The following is a 13,107-nucleotide window of genomic DNA, read 5'->3' as shown; positions in this document are numbered from 1 at the left end:
GAAGAACAAGGTTAACCAGCTCCCATGTTTTTTGTTCTTTGAGAAAAGCATGCATGGAGGTTCTTAACAAAGAGGGGAAGAAACCTGCTCATGAGAGAACACAACATTTTCTGTTCAAATTCCTGTCCCCAGTCCCTAGCACATGCCCTAGAAATGTCACTCACAAGCAACTTTAACATCCAAATATTTCTGTTCCTTTTTGAGGTAATCAAATTTGTGAGTCCTTGTTTTCACTTCATATTTATCTTCCTTAATTTTATTAGGATTATGATTTCTTGAGATCTTCTTCACTTTGCTTTTCCAATGATGTTTTCATTACTGTATTAATTGCTCTTAAAGCTCAGGATGAGGAAATACTTCCTTTGCCTTAAGAGCTCCCGCCCTGAAGGATTTTATCTTAACAGATACCTCAGATGATGCTTAGCAGCAGATTTCCGTCACGAAAAGCTGAGGAGGAACACTCAGATTTTGATTCTTTCCATATAGATGTTTTTTAGTCCTTCTCATCTGAGACTACTGAAAAAAAAGTCAGTAATGACAGCAGCCCTCAAACTGAAGAGAAAGTCTTTTCCCTTATCTAGATGTCATACCACTTCATACTAAATCTGTCACTACTATGTCCTTGCTGCCCCCTATGCTTCCAGGATGATAAGGCTTTGTGATTAATAGGAAGAAGAGCAGTGTCTCCTCATCTGGGAATATGGGAGTAGAAATAGTCTCAGTGTGGGAGATTTCTGAAACAGAGGGATTTTTTTGTCTTCAAACCTATTTGGGCTGTTGTATAAGAAAGGAGACAGGTGGGGGGGTTACTGCACACACGTATTGTTTGCATTTCAAGGTGATGTATCATACCTAAATGGTCACAAAGGCTGACATCTAACCTGGTTTCTTGAGAAAATTCTGTCTCCACAACAAGCATTGGAATCACTACCTGCCCTTTTCCTATAGCTTTGAATCTGCTTTTCAGGTTCAGTCAAATTTGAACTTAAGTTCATAAAATCTTAATGAAAACAGGCAGCTAGGTAAAGAGGATAACTGTGTTTTCCCAGCAAGGGAAAGGAGGACCACTGTCTCTATTGTGTACTCGGGAATCCCCATGGGGGGAGAGTTCTTATCATGGCTTTCAGAAGCAGGAAAAACTTTGATCAGTGTTTGCTGCCAGAGGAGCCAACTGCAAGATGGAACACATTGGGCAGGCAGGGTTCATTTCTGCACTGTAAATACATCTCTTGGAAGGGCTTCATTCCAGCCTGTGGTTCGAGTGTAGCCACTGTGAGTGCGTGACCAGCAGAGCCTCAGCCAGGGCACCACCTCAGTTCCCGCTCCCACAGGAGGGTCAAGTTGCTGTGCAAAACAGGCTCCTCCCTGCGTGCTGCAGTTCATGGGGAGAGGCTGGCAAAAGGCATGGCTAATGCTTTGTTTTGCAGTCAGACTAGGTGGTGATCTGTAAAATTGCTTTTAACAAAACCCATTAGTGCCCCTGGCTTCCTCCCTGTCTCTGTACATAAGGAAGCAGTTAGGCAGAAGGGCAATCCCTTAATTCACAGGGAGAGGACACACTGCAAGCACTCCTGTTCTGAGGAGAGCTGCTCACGCAGATGCAATCCTGGCAGCTTCTGGTGTGCTGTGAGGACACTATTTTGCCTTTACTTTTAATAGAAGGGATAAAGTAGAATAGTAATAATGGGACTGATAAATGAAAGGAAAACTGTAACCACATAATTATGTCAGAATCAACTAATAGCCATGAAAAACCCATTAAATCACATTATGCAGATAGATGTAACAGAATACTATTAGTAAGTCCTTTGCAATGGCATGCCTGGCAATTAAAAGAGCCATATTGGCAGCACACAGGGAAAACAGTGATAATGTATAGTTAAAAATGTTTGGAGACAAACAGTCCACAGAGTACAGGGACAGCCTAGAACTGAATACAGGAGCATCCTCAAAGATACCAGCACCCAGGGGAAAACCAAAGATGTTATTCCAAATAAACTCTTTGACTAGGATGTTGGTTGTATTTACATTTATCATCAAAATTAATTTACTGGCTTATCCATAAATGAAAGGCTGCAGTGCAGCAAGTAGTCTGTCTTTTCCAACTATCCACAAATTTTATGTTGTGCAGGGTAACAGAGGAATTCAATTTTCTCTTCTGAATTAAAGAAGCTTGTAGTAGTAGTCTGATTTAGGCAGTTAAAATGTAAGGTAATGTTCCCCCAGTTGCAACTATTCAGCAAATACTTGGGAATGAAATAGCTCAGCGTTGTGTATTCTTATTTATGTGGTATTTCCAGGTCGGGGACCTGAAGAATGTTTCATCCATGAGTTTCTTTCTCACTGGAGTATTGGTATTTGTTTCCTCTCACCCACCACAGAAAGAGTCAAGGTTCAGTTCTATCCTTTGCTTTCCCTCTGCCCACTCCTGCAGAGTGGTTCTCATCTGCAGTCAGGGAGAATTGCACAGGAACAAACTCTGAGATAACGTCAGTGCGGGGTTCAGAGTTCTACAGGCTTCATGGAAAGATACGCTTCTACCAGAAATAGTCTATGTGACTGTGGAGATCTCATCTAAGGGAGTAAAACCAGAGGGAATATTTTGGTGTCAAAGGGTAAGCATGCTGGAGAGTTTGTACTCCCTTTATTTTCTTCATCACACCAGGCAGACTTCGCAGGCATGCTACCAAGGGAGTTTGCTTGCAGAAAACCAGCATGGATCCTTTAACTATTTATCCTACATGTTGTTTTCCAACAGACACACGCAGATTTTCTTCTAGCTTTATTTTAGGAGATGGCTGAACTAGTGTGAAATGCAGATAATGAGACGTCAATAGCATCTGGGCCCACAGCAGTGCTTTCCTGAGCTGTTCTAAAGCAAAAAAATGGAGAGTGTGCATGTGGTTACACTTCGATTACAGAAGCCAGGCAGTACGTTTATAAATGGAATTCTGTCAACAACCTAAGTACTAGGGATATACAATTAATGAAATCTCTTCCAAAACAAGATTTATGATGACCAGGAGACATGCCTTTACTTAAACGAAGTGAGACTGTGTCTGTAGAATGCTAAAGAATTTAATTGTACTCTGATGTTTATAGTTACTTGGACTATTTTTCCTCATAATTTGTTTGTGAGAATGTTGATACTTACAGAATACTTCTCAGGGAGATGAGTATCATTATCTCCCTTTTAACATGTGAAGAATCTGACATCTAGAAATTTGGGGTACCCTAGCCGAGGTACTATATCATAGCTATGGGGGAGAAGTAAGAACCCAACCTCTCTGTGTCCTAATTGCGTGTACTATATATTGAGTCACACTGGATTAAATAGCAAAGTAAATTTAGCTACTGATAGTATTAAACACGTGTCATTTCATCCTTTTATTTGAAGTTGGAGCATCATTCCTTCTCCAGCAGAGAAATAACTTCAGTCCATTTCTTTTACCATTTGCAGAACTCACAGAAAACAAATTGTTCCTGAAGTAAGAAGCTATCACTGATAGTATGTACTTCTACATAATCCAGAAGAAAGGTTGCCTTTCCTCTAAATAAATTATAAAAAGAGTAAATAAAAACTTCTCTAGCCCAAAGTAAAATGTTGGGCAACCCCTATAAAAAAAATGGTACCTATGACAGATGGGCATCAATCCAAAATTATGTCCATCCACAAGGTGTGTTATATTCTATTAGGACATGCAGCTCAGTCATACACTGAATGTGCAAATCTTGTTACAGCTTTTGCCTCCACTTGGCTTTGAAGGTACATATTATGTGTTTGCCTGTAGAGGAGTATTGTTAGGAATGTTCTTGTAGTTGACAGTACTGCTGATTAGCTCAAGGCACACTTCTGGAAGAGAACCCCTCAGGCACTCTTACATTCTTGCTTCCACAGATCCATCAACTGAAACATCACTAATGATATAACTTTTAATTTCACAGATGAAGGAACTTGGCGTCATTGTATACAACTGCAGCTGCTTGGTCCTGGATTTACAAAGGATATTTGCCTTGTATAGCTCATTAAGATACAAGAATAAAATACCTCCAAGTTGGTCTAAGAGACTATATGGAGTGTACGATACTCAAAATAAACTGACACTGCAGCTGAATGAGACAAAATCAGAAGCTTTTGTGTCGGTAAGTTCTGAAATGAGTTGCAGAGAGGGAGGGAAGGGAAGAAACTTGTTTAACTCAACAGATTTTTGCAAGACCTGGAAATTTGACAAATCACAGTCTTACTTTTTTTCGTTCTGATTTCTGTTACATTTTTCATACAGGCAGTTTGCCAGGACTGAAGACACTGCAGGATTTCATTTGAGCATTATTCTTTTTTCCTTTCTCTGAAATGTTCACCACTTTTCTACTTGTGTTCAAAAAGTCATAGGGAGGCCCTTCAAATTAGATTCTTTTATTTACACCAGAGAATAGAACGTGAATGACTTGGGAGTAAATGAACCATTAATTGGACATAAAAAAATATACCGTATAAGCTTGATATCAGAGCTTGCATTTTTATCAATGTAATTTATAAGGATTCACCCTTTTCCATTGAAAGCATTTGTACTTCAGTACAACATCACTATTTCAGCTTTATTTTTAAATGACATTTTAAAACTTCTAAAATTCAAGCAGTGATCCCCTTGGAAGCACTGTCTGTGCATGTATTTTTAATGGAAAGAAATTGAGCAGTCCTCCATCTCAGCAGCGATGTAGCAAAACTGGAACAAAGTACATGCTGAGATAGAGATGATGAGAGATGTGGAGTATCTTTCATTCTGGAGGTAATTACATGAGTACAAACAAATCCTTCAAAATCTGGAATGTAATGAAGTTGCTAAGAGTTACTTTCCATTCTCTATCAAGCAAGGGGCAAAACCCTCATTGCTTTTTAGCCAGTTATATCTAAAAGAACACAATGCATGTAGCACACTACTAAGTTGTACAGCCACTAGCACAAGTGTTGTTACAGATGAGTGGTTATACAGGGCAGAGTTTATCTTCAGCTGCTGGGAGCCAGGCAATGTTCCTCTGTCCAGGATTTTTCATACTCCTGTGATCAATGGTGAGACAGAGAAGTATTTTGGAGTGGGAATCTGGAAGTGCCTAAGACAGCCAGAATTAATAGCTATTTGAAAAGATGGACACTTCCATTGATTCTGGAGAATCTTAAGGACTAGCTTAAATGAGATTCTGACTTTTGGACAGTTAGCAAATGCACTGTGAAATGAAATCCTGCTCCTTTCCTAGCAATCTGTAAGAAATGGAGAAATCCTGCTGAAAGTCAGTCCTGGAGGGGCATACAGAATGGAAAGCTGGTTAAGGCCAAGTTTAAGAGATCTGGGATCCTAGACAAAGACAGGTGGAGAGAGTCTCTACAAAAGCTGCTTTTCTGTAGCTTGCAGAGTGTTCGCTTCCTCCCTGATTTGTATTTTCCTTTTCCTTTCCTTTTTATTCCTGTGGGCAATAGAAGCCTCTTCTCTTGAAATTTCACTTCAGAGAACAAAAGAAAGGAGTCACTGGTACTCAGAAGCTCAGCTCATTTAAGTCCAACTCCAAGAGCTACCAGACTTTGTTGCAACAGCCACTTGGGCTTTTCCTTCCTTCCTGAAAACAGGATACTATATTTATACATTTAACTATATTTAAATCACTTCGCACTTTTTTCTTGAGTCGAAATTCATTCTTTGAAAACGTATTTCACTTTCAATGTTTGTGCTGTATAAAACAAGCATGACATGTAGTCATTGAATTTTTTTGTTATACTTGGGAATCATCGCTTAGGGTTGCTTAGCAACAAAATCATATTCCAGACTGGCTGATAAAGTGTAAGAGGTTTTGGTTGTTTCTTTTAGTGTTCAGGAATGGATCTAGAATATTGGTCTTGAAATCTTGCTACAAGAAATTTTCAAGTATTTTTTGTATTTAGTTGTTGCAAATCCTTAAGAACACCAGTCACTTATAAAGAAACCAGTGACAGGCAGTATATTGAAATAAAGTAAGACTAATAAAAACCACAGGATCTGTCCCTAAAGGAAACATGCAAGTCTGGGTGTCATCTGTGACCCAAGCACATACCAAAAGTGAGAAGGTGATACAACAGTAGGAAGACAGTGATCTGACTGGGCCAGCTGTTAAGAAAAGGACAAGTGGTACGTGCTCCAGCTGGATAAAGTGCCTTCAACAATTTTGTCCCAGGAACAGCGTTGTTGCCTGCAAGCAACTTGACAAGTAGCTCCACTTTTCCCTACCTGCTTGTGCAGAAGAGTAGAAAGTCCTGGGCCTGTCTGCCACAGAAGGGCAATTTCTGCAGGCTTCACCTTGCTGCCTGACACCTTTGACAGCCCTAGATACAAGGCAGAAAAGCAGAAATCTGGGCTTACCACTTACTGGCTCAGTACTGGGTTGTTTATACCTGAAGTTAGGTTTTAAAGATAAGTTGCAAAGCTGCAACAGTGTCTGAGCAAATAGTTACTGTCAGTGGAACTTTAAATAGAGCTGACATAATAGACTTAATTCTTGCTCACAAGTGAAGCATCAGGCTCCTGTGGCAAGAACATATGAACACTCCAACTAATAGTAACCAGTCCTGAGGCTCTTCATTCTCTGAAATGTTGTTATGCCCCAGTCTGCTTGGTGGGTTTAGGGGACGGTTGTTTGGTTTACTATGGGCAGTGTGTGGGACAAACAACAAAAATTCTCAGAAGGTTAATTACAAACTTTTTCTTGCAAACTTTAGAACATTAAGGTAGAATAAGGTCCTTGACAAGTTTTAAAATGTACCTATTTTGGTGCAAAAATTCAAAAGCATAAAAATAACATTTACAAAAATGTGTAAGGGAAAAGAAAGAGAAAGAAAGGATAAGAGTAGAAAGGTATATAGTCACCACCCATGGGTCCAGTGAGGGAGACTTGATTGTTGCAATTTCGATGTCTGTTGGTTGAAGTGATGGTCACAGTCTTGATCTGTAGGGGAAAGCCCAAGAAATACAAACTGCAAAGGCTCGTTTGGAAAGCCCAGGTACCTCCTCTGGGGTGGGGAGTGTTGCACTGGATGATGTAATACTGTGGATCATGGGACACTTCTGGAGTCTTTGATGGTTTATGACACCTTCTAACATATTTCAGTACTCTCTTGCCTCTCATATCAGCATAGTTTAGTCAATTATGGCTCACCAGAAGAGATAAATACCTTCAGGCTTACATGAGAATGTCCCTAGGGGTCTTTCCTGAGCGGGGTTTTCACAGTTGAGCCACTTGTGTAGGGGTTTTGGCATGATGAAAAGCAGTATCCCAGCTCGAAGGATCTGCTATCAGCCTCTTCCCTTATCTGGCTCAAAACCGAGGTTGTAGCCTCTGATGATGGGTGTGCACTCCCTCTGCACCTGGGCAAGTTACTTTGGACATAGTCAGGAATGCACTCTACTGCTTTTGTAAATGAATGATTGTTTGAGTCATTAACCATTAACATTCCAGTCTCTCACAAATATGTACCTCAACTAGAGCTTCTTTGATGATGTTTTGAAGTTTGTGTCTTCTGCATTTTATCCAAAGTTAATTCTAAACGGTGAGGCTTTTGAGAGGCAAGTAAGCAAACACCTCCCTTTGTAGCTTTGAGTATTCTAGAAGGACAGTTGAAGGTATCAGATAATAATCTCTACTAAAATAAAGGATAATGCTTGCCATCTGAAGAAGGCTATGGGAAAAAGAAAACAAATCAATTATTTTAAATGCCATAATTGAACTTTTCGTTTCACAGAATTCACCTAAACTCTTCTGCCCAAAGGACAGAGTCCTGGATATTGAAGCTATATACAGTGTTATCGATGATGCCAAACAGTTTGTATACATAGCTGTCATGGACTACTTGCCAATCGTCATTGACACCAATGCTAAACGGTGAGTGTCTATGTCCAGGACTAGCTGGTTATCATAATGCCAATAAGGTCTGCTGGAGAAAATGAACCCACAGGAGCTTAGTTACTACTGTGCACCAATTTCTTGGGGCCCAATTCTGCTCTTATTGAAATCAGTGAGAGTTCTGCCATTGACTTAAATGGGAGCAGAATTGGGACCTAAGAAGACATTTCCAGTTCAGGGTCCTGAGCTTTAGATCTGCCTGTTGAAGGAGATCAAAAATTGTCTAGTCTGACCACCTGCAAGTGACTGGGACCCAGGAATGTAACAGTCTGATTATACATGAATCCTATTTCTCACACTATTATATTCCATTTCTTGAGACCATAGCTACTGGCATTTTATGATACAGATGTTCAACATGAGAGTGTGTGTGTCTGTGTGTATATGTTAAGAGAGAAATAATATGCTGTGAGTTCTTGCTATGCAGTATGGGAGCTGCACTATTTTATTGACATACACATATACATGAAAATTCCAAATTCAGCACAGATTACATTTGAATTATATAACTTTTTTTTAACTGAGAGTTGCTAAAACCACATAAACCCACATAATTTTTAAACAGCCTGTTTGTGTGAACCATTAAAAAGCACTAATGGCCCAAAACTGGAGCCACAGTGCAACAAAACCATGTAGTTCAGAAGGCAATTATCCACTGGTCCCTCCAACTCCTGAAAACACTCAGGATGAACTGAGAATCTAGCAAAGCTTGCCTTTCCACCTATGCACTTTATTTGAACACGGTTAAGACATGTGACTATGCACTTTTTTCAAGTTTTGCATATTTAGAGATATTTTGTTCAAATTTTTCAAAAAATAACTATTATTTGACTGATATCAAGCATAAGCTGCTTCAAGCTTATGAGAGAGTTTTTCCAAGAAACCTGTTATGTACAGTCTCCATCACAGTGAAAGAATCATGGGCAGTGCTGTAGGAACCTCAGTTTCACAATATGTATCCCTCCTGCTTCTCCTTTATGTTGGAAAGGATCTTAATATGTAGAAGCATTACAGTGTTGCAGTTGATGTTATATATATATATATATATATACTCCTCCTTACTTTATTCTCATGCTGGCAGAATTCAGAAATCTACAGGATTAGGGAGATCCAGGGAAGCCACCTGTGTGAGTTCTTCAATGTTTTATCTCCAGCATGGCTTTGTGTTTGAGGCACTGCCACAGCTTCTCTACCTTGTCAGCTCCTAGTTCTCACTTGTAATTTATTTTATAGCATTGTAGAGCTCAGATTCATTAGCCCCAGTGATTTGATGCTGCTGGAATAAAAAAAACCCATGCATTTTCTTTGCCTAATTCTCCCCATCCTGATCTGATCCCATCAAAGGCTGGGAACACAAAACTATCATTGTGAGAATAGTATCACAACAGCCACCATCCCATTCATGGCAGAATTTCTGCAATCCTCATCAGAAAAAAAGGTAGCATCCTCAAGCGGCCCTTCTCTTCTGCTGGTGAAAGACACAGGCACCCTGCATAGCAGCTCTCATTTCCCAAGGAAGAAATTACAGAAGGCATTCCAGTCCCGTCTGTCCGGTCCCAGTTCATAGGCGGGGAAAGGATGGGAAGTCAGGGAGAGATCCGAGGATTCAGCGCCTCCTGTCCCTGTGTCTGGGCTGGTCAGCAGCGCCCTCTAGTCGTGGCTCCTTGTGCTGCTGCTGCTCTGGCCGCGGGCAGGGAGGGAGGGACACGGGAGCAACTCTCCCAGCCACGGCTGGACAAGACACCTGTATTTTATACAATAATCTTGGCCCCTACACAGGTGGAAGATTTACTCACCCATCCACAACTTCGCTGTCCCCACAGTGACGGCTTTGGTACAGGGCTGAGTGCTGGCACATCTCTTTAGTGAGAATCCCTTTAATTATGAATGGCATTCTTTCAGTGGATAGAAAATAAAATTTGCATGTGTTTTGTTTTCTCTATGATGTCTGGACTTAGCTGCATAAAAATCAATTTTTTAAATATCTCTGAATATGTTGTATTTTTTCTCCACAGGTACTGGCCATATTTAGATGGGAAGATAAGAGAAGCTTTAGTTTTACGAAGTATTAAAGTACGACTTCTCATAAGTTTCTCAAGAGACACAGATCCCCTTACTTTTAACTTTGTTTCATCTCTGAAAGCTATTTGCACTGAAGTTCCAAGCTGTAGTTTGAAAGTTGTAAGTATAATCCATATTGCTTTAAAATATGATATTCCTCATCCTCCCAAAAAAAGATGAAGAAAACTTAGCAACTGAGAAGCATTTTCTTTTCATATCAAAGTCTTTATTCAAATAACATAGGAAATGTAATATAATGAACTCAGTTTACTCATGGTAGTAACAGAAATAGAAATTAAGACAGAAAACCAGGTTGATGTCAAAAGGCAGTCTCTAGAGGTGGACAGCCAACGTAAAACACTACATCCAGTCTTTCACAGTCAAGCTAACAGAGTGGACCATAGTCACAGGTCATGTTTATACTGGCTCACAAGGAAATCCAACAGCACAAAAATAAGTTTTTGTCTGGATTCATGTAACCTTACTGTTCAGCTGTATAAGCATCTACTTTTCCTTCAGTCAAGTGCAAAGTACAGGAAATAATACTGAAGATTTTCTATTAAATTAAGACTACAAATTCAGAATTGTGAAGACTGGAACAACCATTATGTGGTCACAACAGACATGCAGTACAGGAAAGTGAGAAATACCATACATGTTACATTTGTATTAGAGAACAGAGTATGTGTATTCAAAATTATTTTTTATTTAAGTGGCGCCTAATGCTGAACATACTTATATCCATTTCCACCTCTTTACAGCAGGTAAAATCTTATGTACAAAATTTATTTTTCAAGAACTACATGCTAAAAGGAAAAGAAGTACTTTTAGACATTGGGGTAGATAATCTACCTGGAGCATCTGCAGTTAGAAAATGCAATTACAACTTCTAGTAAAAAAAAAAAAATAGGACCACCCCAGATGTAGGTAGTTGTAGAGGTACAACACACCTCAGTTACCTCCTCAGTGCTGCGCGTGACATGTTCCCCACTGTGGGTAAGTGACTGCCTTAAATAAACCTTGGTATGAGTAAGAGCCCAAGGCTCAGAGTTTGCTGGTATCTGTTTGATTTTGGCTGAGACCTGTGCCATAGGCTCCATCTCAATACTCTTTTAATTCAAAAAACATGTCAGATGAGCAATAGTTTTTTTAAAGCTGCATTTCTTTTGTATTCATCTGTTATAGCCAGGATCAAAGTGTGTATGGTTGAGAAGCAATAGGCTAACAAGGTAAAACTAAACTTAAATCTTCTGAATTATTGGGAAATTCTGCTTTTCCCTTCTGGTTTTACTTTGGCTATGAGAAAACATAAAGTCAAACTAAACTCTGTACAGAAAATACTGTCATGCAGACATGCATTGTATGCTCAAAGGAGCACTTTATATACAAGCTCACTGAATTTTAGATAAACTTGTTACAAATTCTGATTGAAATTACACTTAAAATTGCTAAGCTGTCCCAATACTCCTGTATTGTTCTGACCAAAGCGTCAAACACACATGCACCATGTGACCTCCTATCCCCCTGTTGTACTGTTCTTTTGGGGATAATGTATCCAAATCTTACAAACTATACTCAGTAACTTTTTCGTTTTGTTTCTGATCCCTATGATATGCCTTGTCGTGACTGTTTTCCTTTGTTTTTTTAATCTCTGTGGAAAGACCAGTCTGGCTTCAAAGTTTCCAGTGAGTGCCAATGGCTGGCTGCAGCTCCAAGGTACGCTGGTTTGCCAGTGGCAGCAGCCTGAGGTACAGGGTCACCTTAGAGAAGGCAATGCAGATGTCATTTCTCTATTAGATGGGAATCTCTTCCAGGTTTTCCCCAGGTCTCTGTGCAGGCTAATGGAAGTTTTGTTATTGCCTAACTGCAAGTATACAGTTAGAAACAGGGCACTGCAACCCTATTACACTTAGCAGTGTTCTGATCAAAGCCAGCCACCATCCGCTGTGTATGAATTTTTCACTCTGCTGTGGAGGCCAGGGATGGGAGGGACTGCAAGTCATGATTTTGTACTTGTAAACACTAAGTTGTATCAGTGTGCTTTATCTGGAAACAGGGACTTCTTTCTTTTGCCACAAGACTTTGATAATAATGAGCTAAAAATGTCAGCGCATTAAAAAAATGCATTATCCATTTCCGAGCATCTCAGAGTCCAATTCACATAAGTATTAATAATGACTCAATTCAAGTGAAACTGTTTTGAGAGTGCAAACTCAATACCAGTACCGTGAAGAAAAGGATCATTGAAAAGAACTCACATAGAGAAAGCTATGTTTGAGAACTAAATAAATGCTATAAGGACACAGCCAAATGGCAAGTATTAAACTGCATACCAAACAGCTGCTCTGTCAAAGAGCTCTGTCCTGTGCACTGAACCACATGTGGTCATGAAATTAAAGCTTGAATCATAAAGGTGAAGAGCTCACCATTGTGCTTCTTGGGACCTTAATTCCTGTATTCCTTACGTTTTGTGCACTTGACCCTGTAAATGCATCTTCTGTCCACAAATGCCTAGTCTAACTCTGAGGAGCAGTAGAAAGGGGCCAACTCTGTTGGGTGCAGCACTGAACTGAGAAAGGTATGTGTTTTTGAAGGGCCTGCAGAAAGTAGGACCCAGAACAAAATGTCTTTAGACAATTGAAAACTACAAAGTAGTGGCCTGGAACAGATATTTATCTACAGCACAAGTTATTCTTGAGCCTCCACATGAATCTATTTTTGAGTTGTGCAAGTGTGTTCCTGCTCAGGTAAGAGGAAGGGAAAAATCAACCTTTCACTAATTCTCAGAAAGACAGAAATGCCCTATGAGTAAACAGAGTGTTATGAATTAACAATGAAAACTTTGCTACTAAGCACTAAGTTAATTTTAAAGCTTGGAACTCCTAAAATAAGAATGGAAAAGATGAATGAAATGTTAGTAGTAGGCAGTGTATTATTAACACAGTACTGCTGAAGGCATGTGTCGGAGAACATTACACGGTGCTGCTTAACGCCAGTGCTGGTTCACTTGTCATCTAAGTGACATTTGTGTGTTCTCTTTCTGAGGGCAGATGAGTTTTCCTGCTGGTGTCCATAGTCTCAAGGAGTTAATGCATTCTCTGCTGTTGCTGGAGAATATATTAC

General features: G+C 39.8%; 1 protein-coding gene across 1 annotated transcript in view; it reads left to right on the top strand.

The window, feature by feature from the left end:
• Positions 1 to 13,107, top strand: part of PLD5 (phospholipase D family member 5) — a 174,670-nt gene that overhangs the window by 155,246 nt on the left and 6,317 nt on the right. Inside the window, exons 6-8 of the mRNA XM_071548002.1 lie at positions 3,946 to 4,143; positions 7,763 to 7,902; positions 9,939 to 10,104. Coding sequence (XP_071404103.1) covers positions 3,946 to 4,143; positions 7,763 to 7,902; positions 9,939 to 10,104 — 504 coding nt within the window. The remainder of the gene's footprint in view (positions 1 to 3,945; positions 4,144 to 7,762; positions 7,903 to 9,938; positions 10,105 to 13,107) is intronic.

Source organism: Pithys albifrons, chromosome 2 (genome assembly GCF_047495875.1).
Source record: "Pithys albifrons albifrons isolate INPA30051 chromosome 2, PitAlb_v1, whole genome shotgun sequence".
In the NCBI taxonomy this organism is placed as follows: Eukaryota; Metazoa; Chordata; class Aves; order Passeriformes; family Thamnophilidae; genus Pithys; species Pithys albifrons.
Note: the sequence above shows the minus strand (reverse complement) of the source record. Positions and strands in the feature narration are given on the sequence as shown.